The sequence below is a fragment of the Chrysemys picta genome, chromosome 10 (assembly GCF_011386835.1).
Source record: "Chrysemys picta bellii isolate R12L10 chromosome 10, ASM1138683v2, whole genome shotgun sequence".
NCBI lineage: Eukaryota > Metazoa > Chordata > Testudines > Emydidae > Chrysemys > Chrysemys picta.
The window spans coordinates 62,567,244-62,592,510 of NC_088800.1; the positions used below are offsets into that span (position 1 = coordinate 62,567,244).

Genomic DNA, 25,267 nt, shown 5'->3' on the forward strand with positions numbered 1-25,267 from the left:
GACTCAATGGTTACCCCTAGGAAGGTTACTGAGGGTTGGACCAGCTGAGCCTTTTTCCCATTCAGCTTTAGTCCCGCTTGCCCGAGACTTGATTATTTCCCGGGTAGCCGCAGCTACCTCTTCCTTTTCCCATCCCAGGATGAGGATGTCATCCACATACTGAATACATCGCTAACTTATGGGTCCCAGTGCATCCAGAACCCGCTTGAACGGGTGAAACAGGGTGGGGGTATTGTTGTATTCTTGAGGCAGAACCCACCATTGGAACTGAGACCCCTGCCAAGTAAAGGCAGTCTTCCACCGGCTTTCCTGGGCCAGAGGAATGGACCAGAATCCGTTGGAAAACCACTGGTCCCCTGACTGAATTTGGGCGATCATTTCAGGCAGTCATGCCACCAGTGGGGTGAGGAGGGGGGTGACATAGTTTAGTTCCCGGTAATCAATGGTTAGCCTCCAAGACCCATCTGGTTTACATACGGGCCATACGGGGGCATTAGCGCAGGAGGCGGTGGGCTCAATAAGCTTTAGGATTTCCATCGTAATGGAGAGATCCTGGATAGCCACTCGAGGGATGGGGTACTGCTTAACTGCTGAAGGAGCTCCCCCCTCGATACTCACTAAAATTTGGAGCTGCCCAGCATCCAGGCTGTCCATTGCCCATCCCAGCAGGTCCTCCCAACCCGAAAGAATGATTCCCGGCTTTGGTCCTTTTGCTACACTGCTTACCAGCTCCATGGGGGATCACCTGGCCGTGCCCATTAGGGATGGACCACAGCTGGCAGTTACACAGGTCAATGAACTGGGCTTTAAACTGGGTACCCCTATGATATTAAGCTGGATATTGGGGCCAACAACCCAGGGAGCGGAATCAAAAGGCTCTCCCTCGGACGGCGAGAATATCCTGTCCTGTTCAGTTCCCGAATTTTGGCCTCCCATAGTGCCTCCAAATGATATTTGCTGGCCCCATTCCCAGGCAGGACCATGTGCCAGATATAAGCTCGATCCAGAATCCAAAAGATATGTCCCTTCAGGCCCACCATTCAGCTGCCCCCAGATTACCAGGCGGCCGAACTGAGAGACCAGCTCCGTGGACTGGCCTGAGGGCTCCCCTAGTCAATGGCTGCCACAGCAGGGGCCCGCGCATGCCCACATTTAAAACATGTCTCCCTTCAGGTAAAATTATTGGCTTGGCAACTGGGGCAGGGCCAGTCTCCTTTCCTTGCTACAGGGCTGGCCTTAGAGCCTGAGGAAGTTAGGGGACTGGGCTGGAACCTTTGGGCCACACTCCCTGAGGAGGGCATCAAGATGCTCCTCCAAGTGCCGGATCTGGGTGGAGGTATCCTTACCGGTGGGTCCATTTTGAGATGCAGGGGTGTCCAAGGCCATATTCTGTCGCGCATACGCAGAGGCCCTTTCCACTAATGCAGGCAGGTTGTCAGCCTGGAAGGGTCCTGCCTGTAACTCCAGCCAATCACAGAGTGGGGGACTTAGGCATTGAAGCCAAACATCGAGAAGGGCTGTTCCCCCACCGTTCCCAGAGGGTAATAGCCATTCATCCCCGAGGTCATCAAATATACTAATCCAGACTTGGATGCAGGGAATAACAGCGTGCGGGTGTTCCCCCGGTATAGGGGCTAATTTAACCAAGCCCGCTGTTTGGGAATATACCCTGAAGAGAATCCAGGCCGTGTCCAGGACAATTGTTTGGAAACCCTTGTTCTGGAGGCCTACAGCCACTGCCATGGGACCCAAAAGCGTCTCCCAGGCTAAAACCAAATCATTTCTGGTATACTGGTTTAGCTGGCTTTACACCCGCTCTAGCCATCGCAGGAACATGTTCCATTCTCGGGGTGGGGGCCCAATTCTCTGTACAGGCTTTCCCTATCCCCGTCCAACATTGATGTGATGGTAACCTCTTGCCGAATAGTAGGATCACCACCGTCCTCAGCATTCAGAGCCACCAGACCAGCACAAGAGCTCTGCCACCTCGTTTCTAGCAGCCTGATTCTCCTGTTCCATCCTGACCATAGTTTGTGTCATGACAGGATAGATGGGTTTTATTAGAGAATCGGGGTCTTCATAATCAGGGGGGGCTGAGGGGACAGAAGGGGATAAGAGTGCAGGAAGTGCTGAGGGTGGGTAATTGACCCTTCAGGGCCAGGTTCTCAGACTTAAGGCGATTAAAATCGTCCACACAATTTTCAGCCATTCTGACTGCCAGCACACTGTGATGATTTACCGTGCACTGTTCCTCGGCAATTTGCTGGAGACCTTGCTTTTAAGACTCGTAACCTCCTCCCATAAACCTGACAGACTCTCACACAAAGCCTGCAACAAAACAGCCTTTTTCTTATCCTGGGAGCATTTGGATGCCAAGGCAGCTTCCACCCACCCCTGGATGGCTGGCCAATCCTGACAGTCCCAAGGGGTGGCCGCATAAGGACCCCCCCATCTCCCCACCACTTTATTAATAAACTCCTTAACCGGGGTTGCAGTAAAGGGCCTGTTCAACTTACTCATTGAATCCATGGCGAGACGTGGTGATCAGGCACGACTCTCCCCTGGTATCCTGTTCATGGCGCCAGATGTTAGAGAATGAGCAAGTTGACCCAGAGGCGAATTTGGGCTCCTTTACTGCGATACTTGTTCCCCTCAACCCAATTGTCGAGTAAGTACTGAATTAGTTACAACACACTCTTTTAATCTAAGTTACTATGTAAATATTTACAATTACTACAACACCCCCAAAACCCTTATTAAGTAATATGAACACACATACAATGAATATTAATAACTATATGCTGAATATAATTATCCCCGCCCCTGATTACTGTTTACAGTATTAACATATTCTACAGATAACTTTTACTTTGAAGATACATTTCTTTACATTAATTGCCGCCACTAATTCCCTGGATCAGCAGTTTGCAGGGAAGGGAGGAAGTGGCCATGACCCAGAGCTCGTTTGTGTAGCTGGGAAAGGAAGGGAGGTGGAGATAACACTGCTTTACCCCAAAGGTATTCTTTAGAACCCCACATTCCTTATGTAAGCTTATCAATCCCCTAACAAGAAGAAGGGAAGGGAGAGGGGTAGCACTTTATCTATCAAGCTGAGACAGGTGCCTGCACTTTATCTATCAAGCTTGGAAGCAGTGCCTGCTTGTGCCTCCATTCCCTAAGGCCATGTCTGCACACCAGCGGTCTCCCAGTTTTCTGCTTTACCCTTACATATCCCATCACTATCATTTTTGATTTGAGCTATGATTGCTGCTGGGAATTCTATGAGAGGGTGCAGCAGCTTAGTTAGGAATCGGTCTCCTGGAAACTGTGGATGAAAGGCTCTGAAATGTAAGCATTAGGTATGGCTTCTATTTTCCTAGCTACAGATTTGGCAGATGCACAGTCTGGTCTTTTCCTGTCCACTAAATAGGATTAATTTCTATAAACGTTCTGCCTAATTTTAAAATCACTGGCAGTGCCACTCTGAAATAGCTGTCCCCTGAAACATCATTAGCATCCTCCACTCTCCCTCTGCAGGGGACTTAGGCCAACATCGAGCAGCTGGGCCCAGTGCCCTACCGCTTCCCATCCATGGCCTATCTTGGCCCCAAAGCATTCCTGGGCAGAGACACAGAGAGCTACTGTGGAATCCTGTACCACAAGAAGAGCCCTCATATGCAGAGCCTCTCCACAGCTGGACCTCTGCACAATGCAACTCCGGTTCCTTGGAGACCCCTCTGCCACCCACAAGATTTGGCCTATAATGTTTACTGGGTAAATAACATGCAGAGGCCTGATCATTTCATTCTTCTTCAGACTCCCTGGGACAGAAGTTCCAAAACTAATTAATTGTTATATAATTTGCAATTTGGTTTAAAAACTTCTTTGTGTAAAGTAATAGTATTTAACTTTTTAGATACACTGTTCGTGACATTTACTGATGTAGTTTTTGGGTTGTTTTTCTCTATTGTGAATTGATAAGATTTCATAATGAACATGACCTGCTTTGCTTCTATGAATGGTTTTAGCACTTTGCAGCAGCAGGGTGCTAGCACAGAGAGGCTCCTGTAATAACTTAAGTGGCTGCATAGCACCCCACGAGTCAAAATAATATTCTGGTCTTTTCATGAGAGGCAGATGAAAGGAAGAAAAAAATCTTCAAAGCACTTTTCTCTGATGCTGACCCAAAATAATTTATAACAGTAATTACAATAATGGATGTGAAAGGCTGGATATTTCTCTTCCCTTACAACTGTACATTGTGGACCTTAAGAGTTCCACAGCCTAAAATTCCTGATAATCCATAGTATTCATAGTCACTGACTCCATGGAAAAAAATGGTGGGTGTTGAGCCCCCCCCCCTCACAGCAGCCAACCCCCTTTCCCACCCAGTGCCTCCTGCTCCTTGGCAGCCCCACCAATCAGTACCTCCCCCTCCCTCTCAGCACCTCCTACCTGCCACAATCAGCTGTTCCATGGCAGGAGATGCTGTGGGGAAGCGGGGGGGGGGGGGGAGCAAGGGCTGGGCACGCTCGTAGGAAGGAGCAGAACGGGGGGGGAAGAGGTGGGGGGGGTGGAGTGGGGGTGAAACAGGGGTGAGAAGAGGCAGGGTGGGAGCTGCGGGGAACGGGTGGAGGGGGGACGGGGACTGGGGCAAAGCCAGGTTTGAGCACCCCACAGCACATTAGAAAGTCAGCCCTGCTGATAGTATTTATAGGAGGGCTCAGCTAGTATGGTGATGAAAGTCAGAAAAAGTCTATAAATGAATGCTTTGCAATTTCGGAGTGCTTTACCAACATTAACTCATTAATCCTCACAACCTTTCCCCTCCCTGCCTATCCCAAGACAACCCTTATAGAGACATATAAGGAACTGAGGCAGCTAAGGTGTTAGGGTTGCCAACTTTCTAATCGCACAAAACCAAACACCCTTGCCCCACTCCCTTCTCCAAGGCCTCACCATGCCCCACCCTATCTCTGAGGCCCTGCCACCTGCTCACTCCATCCCCGCTCCCTCTATCCACTCGCTCTCCCCCACCCTCACTCACTTTCACCGGGCTGAGGCAGGAGTTTGGAGTGCAGAAGGGGGTGAGGGCTTTGGGGTGGGGCCAGAAATGAGGGGTGCTGGGTATGGGAGGGAGTGAGGGCTCAGGGTGTGGGCTGTGGGGTGGGGCCAGTGATGAGGGATTGGAGTGTAGGAGGGGGCTCTGGTCTGGGGCCGAGGGGTTCAGAGTGTGGGAGGGGGTGAAGGCTCCAGTTGGGGGTGAGGGCTCTGCGGTGGGGCTGGGGATGCGGGGTTTGGGGTATAGGAGGGGGCTCAGGGATGGGGCAGGGGGTTGGGGTACGGGCTCAGGGAGGGAGTTAGGATGCAGGAGGACTTTTAATGGCTCGGTCAGCAGGAGTTCCGGTCGAAAACCAGATGCCTGGCAACCCTATAAGGCATAAGGGATTCTCAAGGACCAGTCACAGGCACAGCTGTCAAAATCAGGTCATGGTTAAGTCTGCTGTAACTGACAGTTCTTCAACCTGATTTTCCTGCTACCAGATGCATGTAATTCCAAGGACCTTCATGGGGCCTTGTGATGAGATACAAAAACCTCACACTGTCTGAACAGGTTAAAAGACAATACTTGGCCTATGTAGCCCCAGCCTCTGGGCCTGCAGAACATGCCGTGACTGGAGGAGCTGATTAAAAGGGAACTCAGAAGCCAAGGTGAAGGGTGGTAGACAACCTGCAAGAGAGAGGAGCCATTCTTCTGACTGGTTTCCTGCAGGTTGAGCCTGAGAGGGGAGAGCAGGTAAGGCCCACAGGCAATGCCTTCTTTAAATATGGCTTTCTTTGAGAACCAGCAGATCATGCAGGGCCTTGCACCTTTGGACTTTTGTTTTGGGGGGGGGGGGTTGGGAGACTGTTTGGACTATAAGGATCACACCCCAAACTGAAGGGAAATTGTGGTAGGGAGATTAATTTGGACTTTCTATAGGGACAACCGTGCCTGTGTTGCTTCCCACAGGGCCCTGAGGTGGGACACAGTGGAGAGGAAGGGTCCAGGTACCCCTATCACACCCTAAAAGGGTAAAGGCCCAGAAGTGGATGGAAAGCTGAAGATTCCTGGCTTAAGGTCAGGCACAAATATTGCTACTATCCTGACAAAGGGGCAAAGAGCTGCAAGTTGGATGCATTAATTACTAGGCTACCTCATCCTCTGAGCCCCTTATCACTCTTGTAGGAAACTAATAAGGGTTTGTCTACACAGTGGGGCAACGTGCACTACAGGTGTGTGACTTTGAAAGCACACTAATCTGTTGTGCATTAATTGGTCCATGTGGATGTTGCTGGTGTGCACTAAAGGTTCTTTAGTGCACTTTAATGTACTGCCATTTCAAACTTTACATTACAGTGCACTGGGGAACCTTTAGTGTGCACCAGCAGGTATTCAATAGGCAAACCGTGGGCTAAATCTGGAGTGCCAGACACTTTTGTACAGACCCTAAAATCTCTTTATATTGTTTTTTATTATTTTCTCTAGAGTCTGAACCTTGACCAAAAAATTTGGACCTTGACACAAAATAATTGACTACCGCTGGTCTACACAGACCAACTAATTTGTAACAGGTTAGTGTGCCTTAGCAATCACACCCAGGAGCAGCGCCAGGGTTTTTGCTGCCCTAAGCAGCAGCGCTCCTCCTCAGAGCATTTGGCGGTGGGGGTCCTTCCACTCCACGTCTTCGGGGCACTTCGGCGGCGGGTCCCAGAGCGAGTGAAGGCAAAATGCCACGCCCCAAATCCTGCTGCCCTAGGCGACTGCCTAGGGTCGCCTAGTGGAAGCGCCGGCCCTCATCACACTGCTGTAGCCTGCATTGCCACACTATGGAGACAATCCCACGGTGTGTCTCCAAAGGGTTTTAGGGAACATCCTACGTCAGCACCGATTCATCAGATACGCAGTGCTGGTAGTGACTGTGCAAACCACCCAGCAGCCATGGCAGCCAGCCCGTTAGAGACATGTGGCGCTGGAGCTGACTCCTCTCAACACCCACACGCAGGCGGGGGGAGCAGGCGGATGTGAAAATGCAGGAGGCTGCAGGAGCCATTGGGGCAGCCCTGGGGGCAGTGAGGTACCCAAAGAGCAGGGAGCTGCCTCAAACCAGGGGGAGGGGCAGGTTAAAAGTCAGGCCTTGGGCCACTGAGCCAGACACCATAAAGGCGCTAATCCAGCCTAGCCCCGCCCCTTAGCGAGAGGGCTCTTGGGTAAGTGGGGGAACAGCAGCAGCATCCGGGTCCCTGCTGCCCCGCTTTGTTCCCCCTCTAGCTCTCAACTGCCCTCGTCCCCGCTAAGGCCCCTCCCCCTTCACCTCCTGGGCGGGACGCAGGGTGATGGCGTCATGCGGGAGCGGCGGCTGCCCAATGGCGGCCGCCTCAGCTGTGTCGCGGGAGGTGAGCGGCGGGGCAGCGCGGGAGGTATCGCAGCGCCGCGCCGGGCCGGGCTCCCCCCAGTCTTCGTCCCTCCCCGCCAGCTCCGGTCCCGTAACGCCGGGGCTGGGCCGCACGGGCTGGGCCGCACGGGCTCCTCCGCAGCGTGCCGGGCCTCTCCCCGCAAGTGCCCAGGCCTGAAACTCCGGCACCCCGGGCTCCGGTGCCCCGGGCCTGCCCGGGGAGACCGCCAGGGCTGGGAATGCCGGGCCTGGGGAGCTGGTGACACCGCGGCGCTGCCGCAGTCATGGCAGGCGGTGCAGAGGGGTCGGGGAACGCGGGAATGTCTCATACTGCGGGAGCCGCAGCTTCGGTGGGACGCGCTGTCAGCGAGAGCCCTGCGTGGCTTTGTTTGTGACAGGCACAGCCCGCCCCGTCCCGCCCCGCACTGCAGGGAAGGGAAGCGAAGTCCCTGAAACAAGGAGTTCCTCGCCACCTTTGGCAGCCCGGCGTGTTCTGTTTGGTTAACTAAGAGTGTTTTGGAGAAAGCCAGTTAGCAAACACCCCTCCCCTCCGCCCCCCCATCCGTGTTGATAAGAAACGCAAGAGGTACAGAGCAGAATTCGTGTTTCTCCTTTCTGTACGGCTATGGGAAAAACAAAATATCCCATGCCCTCTTGAATCGTCATCAAAAAGCAGCGGGGTAGAGGGAGATGAGGCACGAGTCCATTTTTTTTCTTTACAGCTTGCCTTTACGACTTACCACCTACTTCTTTGAAATAGCATCTTGCTTCCTTGCCTGAAACATTGAGACGCCTGCGGGTGGGGAATGCCCAAAATACAGCAGTTGCATCCAAGTTGTGAAGTGTAGCTTGTAGCTGTCCTTATAGGTCTTGTCTTTGCTAAGGAATTTTGCACCCCCCTCCAAAATAAAAATAAAGAAATCATTCTACTTTCATTTTACAACTATATTTTGAAAGTAAGGAGTTTTTCTGCTAACGTGAAACAAAATATTTAGTTAAAAATGACCAGAATTGGTATTTGTCTAGTAAGTTTACTAGTGGTAGTAGCTATTCAGACTGAAATAGCCTTTCGTGTTCATTAATTAAACAGTGGTTCATGTGGTGCTGTGATTTTTTTTTTTTTGGAGTGGGCTAACTATTTTTATTTTATTTACAAAGTATACAGCCTGTAAAATACTGCTGATCACAAATAAGTGATAAATGCAGACAGGAAAAAGAAACATTTTCTAGTATTCATAAGGTTTACACTCTAGTTTGTGTCCTTGGAGAAGACTCAGCACATGGCCTGCATATTAAAAATCCCAGAATAAGAATGAGTTAAGATGAACATGATACAGATGAAATGGGGTAAAGAGATGTTTAAGAAGAGATTATCTTCTATTTTTGTTCTGTGACAGCAAAAGAACTATTATGTTCTCAGAACATTTCTATGCTGTAATATTGAGACACTGCTTTTTAGACTGGAAACACTATGCCTAATTTAAAACAAATAGAAAATTTAAATTTATCTTATTTCCCATGGAGGGAAAGCCTACTCCTCATCAGGAAAGCACATAGAGGGGTTTGGGCCTCATTTTGTGGAGGAGCGCACAAGCAGCTGAGCTTTCATGAGAAAAGGGGGGATACCTATTATTTGAAATTTAAAGGACCAACCACTGGTGGTATCCTTAGTGGCTTGTCCCTGTTGTGATACTTTTGTCTCTGAGCAGGAGCTAAAGTATACCTATATGATGTGTGCTGGAGTGGAAAGTTGACTGTTGGCAGCTTAACCAAGAGTTATATGCCATCTTGTGTATATCTTGTTTTTAATTTGTCCTGATCTCATGTTCCTCGTCAGAAATGCATTCAAAAGATTTTGCATCACTCCATTTTTCCCTTTAGTTGTCATCTCTTTCCAACAGAACAGAGGTAGGCAAACTATGGCCCACGGGACCCTCCTGCTGGGTCCCTGAGCTCCTGGCCTGGGAGGCTAGCCCCCGGTCCCTCCCCTGCTGACTCCCCTCCCCCGCAGCCTCAGCTCACTGCGCCACCGGTGCTATCCTCTGGGCGGCAGTGCAGCTGCAGAGCCGTAGCCTGATCCGGTGCTCGGTGCTGTGCAGTGGCATGGCTGGCTCCAGCTAGGTGGCACGGCTGGCGCTCTGGGCAGCGTGGCTGTAGTGCCACCGGCCACCGGTGCTCCAGGCAGCGCGGTCGGGGGCAGGGAGCAGGAGGGGTTGGCTAGAGGGCAGGGGAGTTCGGGGTGGTGGTCAGGGGGCGGGGGTGTGGATACGGGTTGGGGCAGTCAGAGGGTGTGGAACAGGGGGGTTGAATGGGGGCAGGGGTCCCAGGAGGCAGTCAGGGAGGCGGGGGGGTTGGATGGGGTGCTGGGGGGGCAGTCGGGGCAGGGAGAAGGGGTGATTGGATGGAGTGGGGGTCCTCGGGGAGCAGTCAGGAAGGAGAGGATGGGGCAGGAATCCCAGGGGGACTGTCGGGGTGGGGGAGGAGGAGGTTGGATGGGGCAGGAGTCCTCGGGGGGCCATTAGGGGGCGAGAAGCAGGGAGGGTCAAATAGGGGGTGGGGGCCGGGCCACGCCTGGCTTTTTAGGGAAGCACAGCCTCTCCTAACTATCCTTCCATAATGAAAGGTTTCAGAGTAGCAGCCGTGTTAGTCTGTATCCGCAAAAAGAAGAACAGGAGGACTTGTGGCACCTTAGAGACTAACAAATTTATTAGAGCATAAGCTTTCGTGGACTACAGCCCACTTCTTCGGATGCATATAGAATGGAACATATATTGAGGAGATATATATACACACATACAGAGAGCATAAACAGGTGGGAGTTGTCTTACCACCTCTGAGAGGCCAATTAATTAAGAGAAAAAAAACTTTTGAAGTGATAATCAAGCTAGCCGAGTACAGACAGACAGTTAGATAACAAGTGTGAGAATACTTACAAGGGGAGATAGATTCAATGTTTGTAATGGCTCAACCATTCCCAGTCCTTATTCAAACCGGAGTTGATTGTGTCTAGTTTGCATATCAATTCTAGCTCAGCAGTTTCTCGTTGGAGTCTGTTTTTGAAGTTTTTCTGTTGTAATATAGCCACCCGCAGGTCTGTCACTGAATGACCAGACAGATTAAAGAACACTTTATGCTTATGCTCTAATAAATTTGTTAGTCTCTAAGGTGCCACAAGTCCTCCTATCCTTCCATACAATTTCGGAAACCCGATGTAGCCGTCAGGCCAAAGAGTTTGCCCACCCCTGCACTAGAATGTGTAACTCTTACCTGTGAAGAGAGAGGCAGATTCTTTAAGAGTCATGGATAGTCGGGGGGAAGTTTACTTGCTTGAGAAGACACGTAGGAGCCCAAATTTTATTTGAAATAGCTTATACTCCTTGCTTTATTGGTTACAAAGACCAAGGGCCAAAATACAAGATACTTTTGATCCCTTCTATATTCACCCCAGAGCTTACCGCATTCTTCTAGTTTCTTATTTTCTACTAGGGTCTACACATCAGCTTCCCTAACACCTCTGATAAAAGACCACATTTCGGAACAGTTTTAAAAAAAAAAACCTGCATTTTTTTCTACTGATTCAGTTACAGTTCTAGGTTAGAACAGACTGTCCGCAAAATGTATTATAAAAAAGGGGCCAAAAGTTTCCATTTTTGAAAAGAGAAACCAAACAGCTGATGTTTGTGTTTGTCTATCCACAGGATCACAGATAAGGTTCAAAATTATCATGTAAGTTATAGAGATTTTTAAATGTTGAAAAACATTTCCATAGTGAGGGGTTATTTTCTATGAATTTGTGTTTGCTTCTATAGAGGGAGCATGGTTTTGCCCTTGACATTAGTGCACCTAAGCATGTATGGATGAATGACTAGAAAGAATGTAACTAATATTTTTAAATGCTCTTTGCCCTCTAATTCTGAAGCTGCAGGGCAGAAAATCAGATTTGTGAATGCCTATGTTCACTACAGTATGTTGAAATACTGATGTTGCCAAGAGGTGGGGTTTACTTTGCTCTTGTAGTGAAACACTTAGACACTCTGGCCACAGCTTGCAACAATGACTAGTGATTTTGGTTGCCCAAAATGAAATGCATTGAAGTTGCCAGACTTTTTGAAAGTGCTGAGTGCTCACCATCTAAAAATCAGGCCTTTTAAAGCTGTCTCAAGCTGGCTACCAAAAGCCATTAGTCACTTTGAAAACTTTGAGCTGTGTATGTATGTACCAAAGTAAAGACCTGTTTGATGTGGTTTCAGAATGTGGTACAATATTTTTTTACACAACAACAAACAAAACGTCTCTTTCCAAACAGTTTGGTGCACGATTTGTCTGCCTATAAAATCCCGGGTTTTAACAGGTATTGACAGCACATTGAAGCCTTGGTTTTGTAGAGGACAGAATGAGATGTCAGCAACTTTACTGAATGCATAAATTATATCTATAGTTTTTTCTTATAAGGAATGATATGGCAATTTTTAAAACTACCAGGCTATAACTCAAAGCTATATTTATATTGATTTGTTTTTACAGTGAACATCCCGCTTTACGTTGTTGTTTTTTTTAAATATCTTATTGGTGAGTGATGTACTAAGTTTGCATGATTCTGACTTGCCTGGGATCTTCACCCGAACTGTCTTTTGAGGTTATTCCAATGAACAAACATTTTAAATAAAGTGTATTGAGAAGAGAAGCATCTCCTGTTGTGACCGCATTTTACAAGGTGCTGTTGTCTTGTTTTAGATGTCCCTAGCATACCATGGTAGATGTGGCAAAGAAAGAGACTATGGATGACATCACATTTAGAAGCGACACTGTACTTTCTGATGTTCATCTACATACGCCAAGCAAAAGACATCTCATGGTGCGATTGAATACTGTTGGACAGCCAGGTAATTTACAATCAGAGGGTGCTTTGTGATCTACAGATGAAAAATAAATACCTAGCTCTTATATTGCACTTATTTATCTTATCTTAAATTTACCTACTTATTTGTAACAATGAAACCTGGTTTCAAGGATTAAATTAAATTCGTAATTGGTCATTAAAAATTTGCCTCCAAACAGAAATGTCAGCATTAATTGTATTTAGTTATAAAATATTTTAATAGTTGTTAATGTTTACAGAGTAACATATTTCACTGTAATCATAGTGCCAAGTTTTCGAGCTACAGAGAGCTGTCTCATAATCTCCTGGTTTAGCTCTCATGTAAACTAAGTGATTTATCAAAAAAATCCTGTTATGTTTATTTTTATATGTTATACTGAAATACATTTTGAAAATGCAAGTTTTCATATTGATTCTATCTTTAATTTTTCTTTGTTTGTCTTTGACGTCCTTTTTTTCTGTTTTTGTTTTAGTATTTCTGTCACAATTCCAGCTTCTTTTGAACAAAAATAATTGGGAGTCTGAGAGAAAAAATGAAAAAGAACTTACAACAGAAAATATGGGACACCAAACCAGAGGTGGGAAGGAATTGTGTGACAAAGGTGGTAGTAATCTAGATTTTCTCAACAAAAATGGAAGAGAAGCAAATAATTTTAAAGGGATAGAAGCTCTGCTGGATGATGATGGGGATTTGGAAGTGGTCAGAAGACCTCGATATGTGTCTGATCCAGAAGTGGAGGATCTTTCAAGGGATAAAGTATATCCCATAATTCTGACTAAAGGAGGAGAAGGTATTTTTGAAGATGCAAAGCAAGAAAGTATCCACAATAATATTATTAAAATAGGTAAGCAAAGCTATAGGCTGATACACAGACATTAATCACTTACCTTCGTTCATACAACAGAAAACATGGGCTATGTGTTACTGCAGTAGCAAGAGTGCTACTGTAGCACAATAGTTTTTGTGCTAATCTATAGATCAAGAAGAAGCTCTCATGCTTAACATATCCCCTTTCACCAAATATTGTGAAACTACATGTACTTTGAATACTTAAGCATATTTCATAAATTTGTTCAATACTAATTGATTCAGCAGCTTGGTGATTCAGAATGTTCCAAGAAAAGTGCCTATTCGTATCATCCCCTTTCCTTATGCAGACCATCCATGTAACAAGGGGGACATTTAAAAAATACTTTGGTTTTTCTTTTTAGTAAAAAAAAAAAACACAACCAAAAAAACTGCTCCAACATCTTATTGCTTATGCTGGAGAACTCACACTATAGGTTTGCAAAATCACCCCTTCTCTCTTAGTGCTAGGATGCTGGTGAGCCCTGTCATTAAAGCATTCTGTTTAGGTTTGGTGTCTGTGGCTGTTAACTGGAGACCTTGACACTGAGAATTAAGTTTTTTCAAATCAATTGAGTTATTTTATGCCAAATGAACAAGTGCTCCCAACCTGATTTGCTCTTGCTTTGATATTTAGTTGAGTAGCAACACTTTGTTACCTCAATATGAAATTTTCTTTTTGAAAATTAAATTCCCCATTAACCAGGTGTCATGTAACTCAGATAGTTCCTGACATTCTGCATCTGTCTGAAATATAGTTTTTATTGGCCTTTAGTGGTTGCAAAGCATAAACTCAAGTTGTCATTCTTTAGGTTTGGAATCTTTTCATTTGCTTGAAAAACAGACACTTTCTTCTCTTTTTAAGGCTAGCTTAAGATGTGTAGTTTTTATGGCTAATATGGGTCAAATGGGTTCTCTTCTTTTTTAAATTTATAATAAATCCTAAAGTACAGGGGGACATATTGCTGTATATGGCAGTTTGTATTGTCAATTCACGTTTGCTGGTATTTATCAGTAGTGCAAGAAGAGTGTGATCTATTTATTTGCCTCTTTCATGTTTTAGCTACTAAAGCAAAATGTTCAGGTGTGCAGTTCTTTACATAGTATGATTATTTGTTCAGGGCAAAGAGCTCTGTGTAAGTTGGAAAGCTTGTCTCTCTCAGCAACTGAAGTTGGTCCAATAAAAGATGTTATCTCACCTTCCTTGTCTCTCTAATATCCTGGGCCCGACATGGCTACAATAACAGTGCTTCTGTTACTCTATTTAAAACTTTTAGTTAGGAAGGGGATTGATTATACAGGGAATCAGAATTGGTCCGATGGTTTCCAGGGATCCAAAATTCCAGAAAGCTTTTTCAACTGAACTATACCAGCTTAAGATGTTATTGAACAAAAGCTGTTAACATTTGGCTCTTCAGTGGCATATATGTGATCTTAGTCCAGTTGTTGGAGGGTAGTTGTCCACCTTTCAAACCACCATTATAGCTGGCACTACCTTAGCATACTTTTTGATAGTCTCAGAGTGCACAACAAAATATCTCTCATCCCTAGAGTTTTGTCTTTTTCAAGTCAGGATTGAGGCAGGTTGATAAATTACAAAAGAAGCTTATGCTACCGCTGCTTGTAGTCCACCTGTTATATGGTTAAATGGAAGATCTGTGATAAATGTTCTAACATAAAAACAGCCACTTATGAATAGGTGTTTATTGTTATGTTACTGTAAACAGTTCCTTGCTTATGTTCAGAGACTGCATGCATAGTGTTACACACCCTACTTTTTACTGTTTTATGTGCAAGTCTAAAAATACAATTTTTAAAAATTTCCTTATTCATGTAACTTAAAGAATATGATCCCAGATGGTAAAGATAGTGTCCTTTGACATTAAGTTTAACCACATTTTTTTAAACAAGTAACATAAATAAGAGTCATAACTAAAGATTTTTTTTTTTTTGAAGTACTTATTTCATTTTTTTGCTTTCATTTTACCAGAGCATACAATGGCAACAACTTTGGAAGATGTTGGTAAACAAGTACGTATCTTCTTCATAGTATCCTGCACTTCGTGAACTGTGCATCAGAGTCTTAACTTTCTATGCCTTCTGCTCTCTCCTGAAGGTCTGGCGAGGAGCCTTTCTTCTTGCAGATTATATCTTGTTCAAACGGGATATGTTCAGATGTTGCACGGTACTAGAGCTTGGAGGAGGCACTGGAATTACAAGCATTGTCATGGCAATGGTTGCTAAGACTGTATACTGCACAGGTACTTTGATGCAATTATTTTTAATTAAACACTAACATGAAAAAGAGTCTAATTGTGTAAAAGCACAGGAAATTTGAATGAAGCATCTCTTATTTCTGCTGGGTTTTTTCTGTTTTAGTCCTTTTTTTTTCTTTTTTTCTGATTATACATATTGACAACAAATAACAGGGTCTCGATTTATTGATAATACCGTGCATGAAATTTCTCAGTAGATGACACAAAAAAGAAGTGGTGCCTTCTTACAAGTGTGAAATGGAATTTTAATTTTATTTGAGCAGCTTTCATAGTGTCTCAAACTTGATTGATACCAACAAATGAAAAACCAGTTCTATGGCTATTTTTGTATTCCTTTGTGGATCTTATTTTATTGATATGCCATTGAAATTTCAGCTGCACATTGGAGATAACCTTGTCAGTCATTTACGTATTAACTTAGCTTTTGCTAAAACTGCAGTTTTAAAACAGCCAAAAAGTCTGAAAAAGATTATACTAAGAATAACAAACATTGTGGATCCTGCCTAAATTTGTTTTCCAGAAGAAATGAATCTGCCTTTGATTGTAACTCCCTAGAAAACTGTTGTATTTACAAAAATGATTGCTCTTCTGGATAGTGAGAGCCTTTCAGCTCTAGGTCTCCTGTTCAGATACATCCTGTGTATTTAGCTGCTAGTTGTCTGTGTGAAAATGTTTGGCAGTCTAAGTTCAGCTCTTCATGAAGAAGTGTCCAGATCATAAAATATGCTCATCACTGCTAGCCTTAATATTGGGCTTTGTTATTGGCAGTGTCAGCAGAGAGCACAAGAACTATGAATAGGTCCTGGAGATTGAGCTATCCTCTCATCCTAAGAAGGAGGCATTCACGTAGGTTAGGGCTTCAGCACATTCTGAATATAATATTGTTTTCAGTACAATTAATTTTTTGCAGATGTTGGTGAAGATCTTCTGGCTATGTGTGAGCAAAATGTAACATTAAACAAACATCTTATTGAACCAGAAGGTAAGAACCATTTGTTGTTTCTCAATTGCAAGTTTGTGCCTTTGCTTTCCCTGCACAAGTGGCAGAACAAGTTTGGGAACCACTGCACTTTATAAATGTTTACAAATAATGAAACTTTTATCTTAATTGAAAATATGGCTCATAGAAACAAAGATATGAAAACTCTATATAGGGTCCACATTGGGACTGCTGCTCTTCTGAGCACAGCGCAGGACTCTTTCAGAGCACTGCTCTCTTCCAATCAGATACAGGTAACCATAGTTGCTGCACAAAGCTATTGTGTAATATGAAATCCTTCAAGAGTCACCTGGAATAATTGGGAGTCATGGAAGTCTTTGGGCCCAAGTCAGCAGTGGTGTAAATTGAGTGTCAATGGTGAAGTGATGTAATTGTTTCACATTGGAATGTATAAAACAAGTGTCAAAGGGATGGGAGATAACAGGAGAGCATAAGATAAAGCAGGCATCCTCTTCTGCACTTCTCCCATCATTTTCTCCTGCATGTGTAGCTCACTGGTTTGGCTGAATGCCAAATCAGTTCATGTCAAATTTTTACTATTTTTCCACTTACCGCACCATTTCACTGCTGATTTTGGGCCTTTGATCTCCACTAAGTTGCCATCTGAAGGGTGGATGCAATTAATTTGCTCATCAGCTGTGTTTTTTTTGTGTGTGTACAGGAGGGGAAGTTAAGGTAAAAGAGCTGGACTGGCTGAAAGATGAGTTCTGTACAGGTAAGTAGTTGTGATGCGTTTAATTCAAACTGTTTTCCATTATAGTTTTGAAATAGCTGCAGTTTAGTATGTTTAACTAACAACTCTTCAGTTACATCAGGTTCTAATAAAAATCACTTTTTAATAAGTCGGAATGGCGCCTTCTGAAATTAGTGATCATTTCCAAGAGCAGGAGTATTGAGTTATGAAAGTCCTCATTAAACCAATAAGTGTCACAGTTCTTCTCCCTCTGTGGTCTCCTCAAGGGGTGCCCCCTTAGATCTCAGGCCTCCAGCCATCAGTTCTCTATGAGCAGGGACTCGTATCCATCTCCCTCCAGACTGGGGACTCACGCTTGCTGTCTTATTGCAATGTACTGTGTTTATCCCAGCAATTCTGACCTTAGTCTTATTCATGCTTTTCTGCTATCTCCCAGGAGCTTATGAGAGTGACCACCCAGCTTTAAGAGTACAGTAAATTTATTTAGGACAAAATCATTACACGAAAAAACATACAAACCACTATATTCTACACCCTTGCTAAGCTTACCCTGTGGAGACACTGGTAGGTTTCCAGTCCTTCAAACTCTTCCAACAGTGTTTTGTCCTCCTGGTTACAGTCTCATACCAGTTCAAGGATCAAATGAGGGACCCTGAGTCAGTTCAGGCTGCCCCTTGTTACCAAAAGCCCATTCTTTGCCTACTGTGCTGCTTGAACCTGGTCAGAACCAGTATGTGCAATACCCTCTCGGGGGTGGTACTTCTATGGAGTTGCTTATCTGTCCCAGAATCTGCAAAACATATCCCTCAGATTGTAGTTCCTTGGGGAAGCTCTGTATCTCTTCTGCATGGAGTCAGAATGCAATCCCTAGTTCCCAAAGATCTATGCCGTATTTAAGAGATACCAAAGTCTATGAATATTCCATGGGACTATAGTGTCTGGCATTCCTCACTATAGTAGTCTTTTGAAGTTTTCATGCTTCCAAGATCTTAGACCTGTCACATTATGATCTTATCTTAATGTTGTGGTGAAGTGTGTGTGTAAGCATACATTATGCACACCGTACACATACACTAATGCCCAATCTGTTGACCTGTCTGGATGCAAAACCCATCTATTCTTCCAAACCTTTGGGAAGGGAAGGGCAGGGTGGGGTGGTTAGAACAATTAAGTAGCTCTGTGATGGGATGCATGCAATTTTGTCTGAGGTGTTTTTTTTTTTTTTGAGGGTGGGTTGTTGTTTTTTTTTGAGGTGAACTTGCTATACTTTAAATATTTGGTGAGGGCACACATAACTGGGATTGGGGCCTTTTTGTTCTGAATAAATGAAAATCAATACAGCTAATTTGGGCGCAATGAATACCGGTATCAATAAAAGGAACCTCTATTTTTCTTGGATTAAAATTGTAGGTTCTTTACAATGAAGCTGTCATCACTGAATTGTACAAGCAGCTGTATGCAACAGACTACTACACTTTCTTTGGACCCTGTCTCAATGTAATCATCCAAGAAGCAGTAATTGGATTTAATGCCTTCAGAAATGCTTCTCTTTTATGATTAAAAAAACCCATTCGTGCAGATGGAGTTTTGAGAGAAGAAAAAAATTACTGTTCTGTTTTTGGACTTTTCAGGCTGACTCCTAACTTTATTGAATATGTAGTAGCAATGTTGCCTCTTGGATACCTAAAATGCATAGCTAAAATTAAGTAGGAGTTTTGATCAAAATTCATATTTTTTGTTTTGTTTTGTTTCTTTGTTGTGATATTTCTTTTAATCGCTTGAGAGTCAAATATTCAGATCTGGCTATATGGTAGTAAGGGATACAGCAAGACTTTATTACCATATAAGCAAAACTTTGCACCCCAGGCAACCGATTCTGAGAAGAATCGGTCCTAATGGAGAAAGGAAAGCAGAGCCCTTCATTAAAGTGGGGTTTGGAGCTCTTGAAGGGGATAGGAATTTCATGTAAACAAACTCATCAGTACCCAACCCCAAGGAGCCTTCTGTGAATTCTCATCCACTCCTTTCTCCCCATTGTGGCTGTGGCTTTTACTGCTGCCCTAGTAACACCACATCCTGTTGTGGGAGATAGATTATTGTGGGGTGAGGGCAGTGGAATCTTCATTCAATAGGCCACATGCCTTTTGCATTGACCATACCAGAACTACTAACTGTAGTATGTAACCTATCACTTAAATCAGATTCTGTACCAGATGACTGGAGGATAGCTAATATGATGCCAATTTCCAGAGATGGTCCTGTCAATTACAGGCCAGTAAGCCTAACTTCAGAACCAGGCAAATTGATTAAACCTATAGTAACTACCAGAATTATCAGACACATAAATAAACATGATTTGTTGGGGAAGATGGCCTTTGTAAAGGGAAATAGTGCCTCACCAATATATTAGAATTCTTAGAGGGGGCCAACAAGCATGTGGACAAAGGGGATCCAGTTCATATACTGTACTTGGACTTTCAGAAAACCTTTGACAGGGTGCCTTATCAAAGGCTCTTAAGCAAAGTAAGCAGTCATTGGATAAGGGGGAAGGTCTTCTCATGGGTTAGTATCTGGTTAAAAGATTGGAAACAAAGGATAGGAATAAATGGTCAGTTTTCAGAATGGAGATAGATAAATAATAGTGTCCCACAGGGGTCTGTACTGGGACTAGTGCTGTTCAATATATTCATAAAGGATCTGGAAAAAGGGGTGAACAGTGACGTGGCAGTTTGCAGATGATACAAAACTACTCAAGATAGTTAAGTCCAAAGCAGACTGTGAAGAATTACAAAATCTCAAAAACCTGAGTGACTTGGCAGCAAAATGCAGATGGCATTCAGTGTTGATAAATAAATAGTAATACATATTGGAAAACATAATCCCAGCTATACATACAAAATGATGGGTTCTAAATTAGCTATCATCACTCAAGAAAGAGATCTGAGTCAATGTGCAGCGGCAATCAAAAAAGCTAACAAGATTAGGAACCATTAGGAAAGGGATAGACAATAAGACAGTAAATATCATAATCCCTCTATATAAATCCATGATATACCCACGCCTTGAGTACTGCGTGCAGTGCTGATTGCCCAATTCAAAAAAGATATAATAATAATGGGTACAGAGAAGGGCAACAAAAATGATGAAGAGATTATGAGGAGAGATTAAAAAGACTGAGATTTTCAGCTTGTAAAAGAGATGACTGAGGAAATATGATAGAAGTCTATAAAATCATGAATGATGTGGAGAAAGTGAATAGGGAAGTGTTATTTACCCCTTCACATAATGCAAGAACCAGGGGTCACCTAATGAAATGAATAGGCAACAGGTTTAAAACAAACAAAAGGAAGTACTACTTCACACAACGCACAGTCAGTCTGTGTAATTCATTGCCAGGGGATATTGTGAAGGCCAAAAGTATAACTGGGTTTAGAAAAGACTGGACAGTGGGCTGGATCACTCGATGATTGCTCTGTTCTGTTCATTCCCTTTGAAGCATCTGGCATTGGTCACTGTTGGAAGACAGGCTACTGGGCTAGATGGACCATTGGTCTGACCCAGTAAGGCCATTTGTATGTTCTTTGTTATAGACCCTGAAGCTCCCTACAGTTGGTCTGAAGCAGAGATTGCTGATTTGCATGACCACACCACGGTGATACTGGCAGCTGATGGTAAGAGAATGTAACTGAAGCCAGGAACTTGATGAAAGTGACATCTGAATGTGCAAGTGTCAAGTACTTAACTTCGAATAGGATAACTCAGTTTTTTTTGGGGGGGGGGGGGTTGAAAGTAGACCAGATCTAATGTAAATTATCACAGCTCTGTTGAAGTTAATTGACTTCAACGGAGTTATGATAGTCTTCACTATCTGACGTATCTTGCTGTCTTTCTTCAAAAATTATAGGTTATAATTACAAATTAGAAATTGAAACATAGCCTGTTCTTTCATTTGTGATGATAAACATTGTAACAAAATCTGGATAAACTGTTTAACGGAAGCAGCAACTTAAACCTAGTAAATTTTGTAAAACAGTTGCAACTAGTTTCTTGAACTACATCTGCCCAGAGTCTCCCTGCCAACTTGTGTGGTTTTATATTTTCCTATTTTCTTACATGGGTTTTTCTCTGTCCTGTTGCTGAGTGGAAGACCCATACAAATAACAGAACAAGCTAACAGACTGACCTCACCATAGAGGAGAAACAGCGAAATATTGGCAATGAAGTAAATAGACTGATGGGACATGTTTCTCTTATGTTTGGGTTATAATTGTCATAGGTGTTACTTCTAACAATACTGGATAAAAAAAAATTTCAGGCAATGTTATGATTGTGTTGATATTCTTTTACCACATATGAAATTTTAACTTCTCTGAAGCAAATTTGTTATAAACGGAGCACAGTTCATACAGTCAGTAGTGAAGTTACCACATCTTATCTCTCAGAAAATGAAAATTATCTAGATGGTATTTTTTGAACTCTGTACCCTTCACTGTAGACCTTGGGGAAAAAAGAGACGTTTTTCCTTGAAAACCATGCTGTTTGCTCTTTTTATTAATTTGATCACACTTTCAGCCTTTCGTTTCTATCCTAAATTGGTGATAATTTTCAGTGTAGCTGTTCTGCAGTATGTTTCATAGTAAGTAGTGCCTGAATTTGTTGAATTCAGTTGTTTGTGTAAGTCCTGCCTAGTGTCTTTAGACAGTCAGATCAGGAGGCAAAGTTTCTTATACATCATATGATTTTGTTGCTGATGATGTAACCAGTCCCTGGTTGGCTTTTTTTGGCGTACTATATCTTTTGACTTTAAGGAACTTGATGGGCCTGATTCTCTTCTCGCACAAGTTTAACTTTGAGTTCAGTGGAACCACTACCATTTTGTTCTGATGTGAGACATAAGGCCTCAGGATTTATGTCTCCTCCTTCCTTTAAGATGTACAGTAAGGTATTTCTTGGTCAGGAGAGAGCCTGTTTATGGATAATGCAAGTTGCCAGGCTAATGATTTGCATTGACATTTGAGAAACCGGTGAAGGCTTGACAAAAAGCAACTGTGATTAATATAGCTGGGTCAGTTGTTGCCATTAAAAGCTCTTCCTACTTTCTGCTACACCAATGTCTGGATTTGTCCCAAAGATTGTTCATTAGAAATAATCTGCATAAGTAAGGATGATTGTTTTATGTTTAAGATCATGTATGACTAAAACAGTCAAACATTCATCACTATGTTAATGTTTCTTTTGTATTTTAGTTTTTTATGATGATGACTTAACAGATGCTTTATTCAAAACACTGTACAAAATCACCCACAACTTGAAAAACTCTTGCACAATTTACTTATCAATAGAAAAGAGGTAAGTCCCACCTTGACCTTCCTTAAGATCTTTTGTTTTTGCTTCAAAATTAAATCTTTTGATTCTCATAACGTTAACTGATCAGACATTTCAATGAATATTCGGTGCACTTTAGCCTCCTAGCATTCTAAGGTTCTGAACCTACAAAAATCAAGAGAAAGGGTTACGATTCTCTATCATTGTTCTTGCTATGTATCATGTCATGCCATCCTTGGGTAGAGTTATGTAAATGTAGCTAAATAAGCAGATATAGACTATTTGTGGGTTTTAATTCACTGCCATATTAGTCTTTTAATATAATTCCTTGTACTAAATTGCCTTGTGTTCTTTTTTGAGTAAGAATGAATGTGACTGCGTATTCCCGTGTTAAAATGTGAGTAACAGGCCTTGTTTGAGTCTCTGTAGAGCTGCAAATAATGGGTTTCTATGTGGGCATTGTCATAATTTCTGTAGAAACAAAAACTACAAGACTGAATTCACTTGGAGAAAATGGCCTACAATTGGTGGGAAGGAAGGGTAGTTTCTTCTTATGAGACAGAAATATTATCCAGAACTATCAGTATTCTGATCCTAATTAAAATAACACATTTGTCATGAAAAGAACATGGTCATTATTGTTTGACATCAATAAATAGAATTTATATTGCGTTTTCTTTCTGCTGCTATATTTGGGGAAGTTAACTAGCTATTTAAGATACAAGGGGCAGGAAAAATGTTTTGAGATATCACTTTAAATGGATACTTTCTTGCCAGGCTGAACTTCACCTTAAGACATATGGACATTACATGTGAAGCTTACAATCATTTTCGAAATACTTTGAATGATCTGGAAACCTTACAAGATAGCAAAATGAAATATACTTCTGAGCCCATTAAGCTCGCTTTCTGCCAATTTCTTGTTTATGAACGGATTGAGCAGTTGGTGAGTGATATTTATCAAACTAAATGTAATGTGTTAAGAGAATCACATCAAATTAGTTTTCAGTTGTTTAGTCCAATATAGTGAGTAAAAACACAAACAATTCACCATTTTATTTATGTTCATAAAGAAGCTATTTGTTGCCCAAGAAATGACCTGTCATTTATATTTCCATTTTTTTATGCTGGGTTATGTCCTAGCATATCAAGGTTTTATCAATTAATAACATACCGTGGCAAAGCTTATGTTGATAAGCATTATTTTATCTTTGAGTAAATTAATATAATCCGCATCATGAACATTCTCACTAGAGCAATGGAAAACATGATTGTCATAGTAACAACAAAACAGAACTAAAATATATTCATTTATTTGCTAGTAAATGTCTATAATAGTGCCATGATATGTTTCTCTATGTAAGAAAAGCTCCTTTCCAAGTTTTGAGTAAAAAACTTTGCTACTTAAAGTGTGCTGAAAAAGAGAGAATATCAAATTATTCATAAATTTTAATAATCTTAAAAATTACCAACTGCAGTAATTTTAAAATGGTTTCCATATTTGCTTACTTTACCAGAGGGCTTTGTTGTCCCAACTGTATATGACTTCAGTAATACCTAAAGTCACATAGAGAATGTAACAGTTTGTACCATTTTAGACATTAGTGATTATCTGCTGTTGCAGAAGAAATAAGTAACCTTGAACTAGATTTTGAATCTCTTGGAGGTTCATAAAGATTGAAACTCATTTGGTCAAATATTCTCTGTGTGTGTATGTGTGTTTGTTTGTTTTTCCTTTTAAAATATCTGTCTGTAATAGGACCTGATTTGGACGGAGCCCTAGTTTCATAGTTAGTTATTTTTTTTAATTCAGCTTTGATGTGTAAAATGACCAAAACCATAAGAAATAACAACATACTATTTTTGTGTTATGTATTTTCTAGGTTTCATATGTTGACTTCATAAATGTTTTTTGCCAAAGATTATATTATGATCATGTAGGTCTTTAGTAATCTGTATGTAATAAAAACTTAATTTTCTGTTCTACTTGAAACTATAGGTCAAATCTCTAATCACAATTTAAAATATGGTGGTGATGGAGGATTGCCTATAAATTACACTTGTGACCAAGACAGTCTTCTTTCTAATGTTCCATTTAGCAAACACACATCTGCTATTGTTCATTAGCCAGAAATAGAGATACTTTTCAATGTCTCCTGTTCCTCGTGTTTTTGTAGTAAAATATATTGAGTGCATATATTCAGTTACACCCTTGAAGGCATTATGAGGAACCATTTGCAGAACCAAGCAAAAAGCACAGAACAGGTTATCAGCAAAAACGTACCTCCTGCAGACCCCAGAATTTGTGAAATTATTGTAATGATATTTAATTTATGGCAATGTTAATTATTTAGAATACAGAATTCCCTCGCTAACTTCAGGAATAGGTAGATTCAACTTCTTTTGCTGCAGCTATAAGTACAAAGCTCCAAGAATAATAGCTAAATTAATTAGTCTTCAAAGATGATACTTACCTTATGCATGCTGCAAGCCAATTTATGTAAGGGGCAGGTGTTGAAACTAATTTAATATTCCTTAATAATTATCATGATATAGTGACCTGAGTGCATTCTGAAAATACACTTTTTTCCCTCTTCACAGGAGCTGTGGAAGATCATTGCTGAACCACTTTAGTGACCTCTTTCACATAAGACAGCTGAAAACCGTGAGGCAGAAAATTAATGCTGTTCTACAAATAAAACAATCTGAAGTTTTTTCCAGAAGATGTGCTCCCAATGATACCATAAGCCAAGAAACTGAATTTGATGCAGATTTGCCTTAAACTAATTAAATATATCTTGTATCACTTA

The 25,267-nt window shown here is 42.5% G+C and overlaps 1 protein-coding gene across 12 annotated transcripts; it reads left to right on the plus strand.

Annotated features, from left to right (window-relative positions):
• The first annotated feature begins 7,316 nt into the window (after positions 1–7,316).
• METTL22 (methyltransferase 22, Kin17 lysine) lies at positions 7,317–25,267 on the plus strand. 12 transcript variants are annotated; one of them, XM_065559933.1, is made up of 12 exons: positions 7,351–7,437; positions 11,135–11,162; positions 12,171–12,319; positions 12,789–12,893; positions 15,153–15,193; positions 15,279–15,423; positions 16,349–16,420; positions 17,100–17,153; positions 20,723–20,803; positions 22,379–22,481; positions 23,235–23,403; positions 25,059–25,267. In XM_065559933.1, the coding sequence occupies exons 3-12, from the start codon at positions 12,187–12,189 to the stop codon at positions 25,089–25,091; spliced, it is 936 nt and encodes a 311-aa protein (XP_065416005.1). In that variant the 5' UTR covers positions 7,351–7,437; positions 11,135–11,162; positions 12,171–12,186; the 3' UTR covers positions 25,092–25,267. The 12 variants fall into 12 exon arrangements, with proteins under 12 accessions (XP_005295309.2, XP_065416004.1, XP_023956421.2 ...); XM_024100652.3 differs by having other exon boundaries at positions 7,353–7,437; positions 12,789–13,160; XM_065559928.1 differs by having other exon boundaries at positions 7,360–7,461; positions 12,789–13,160.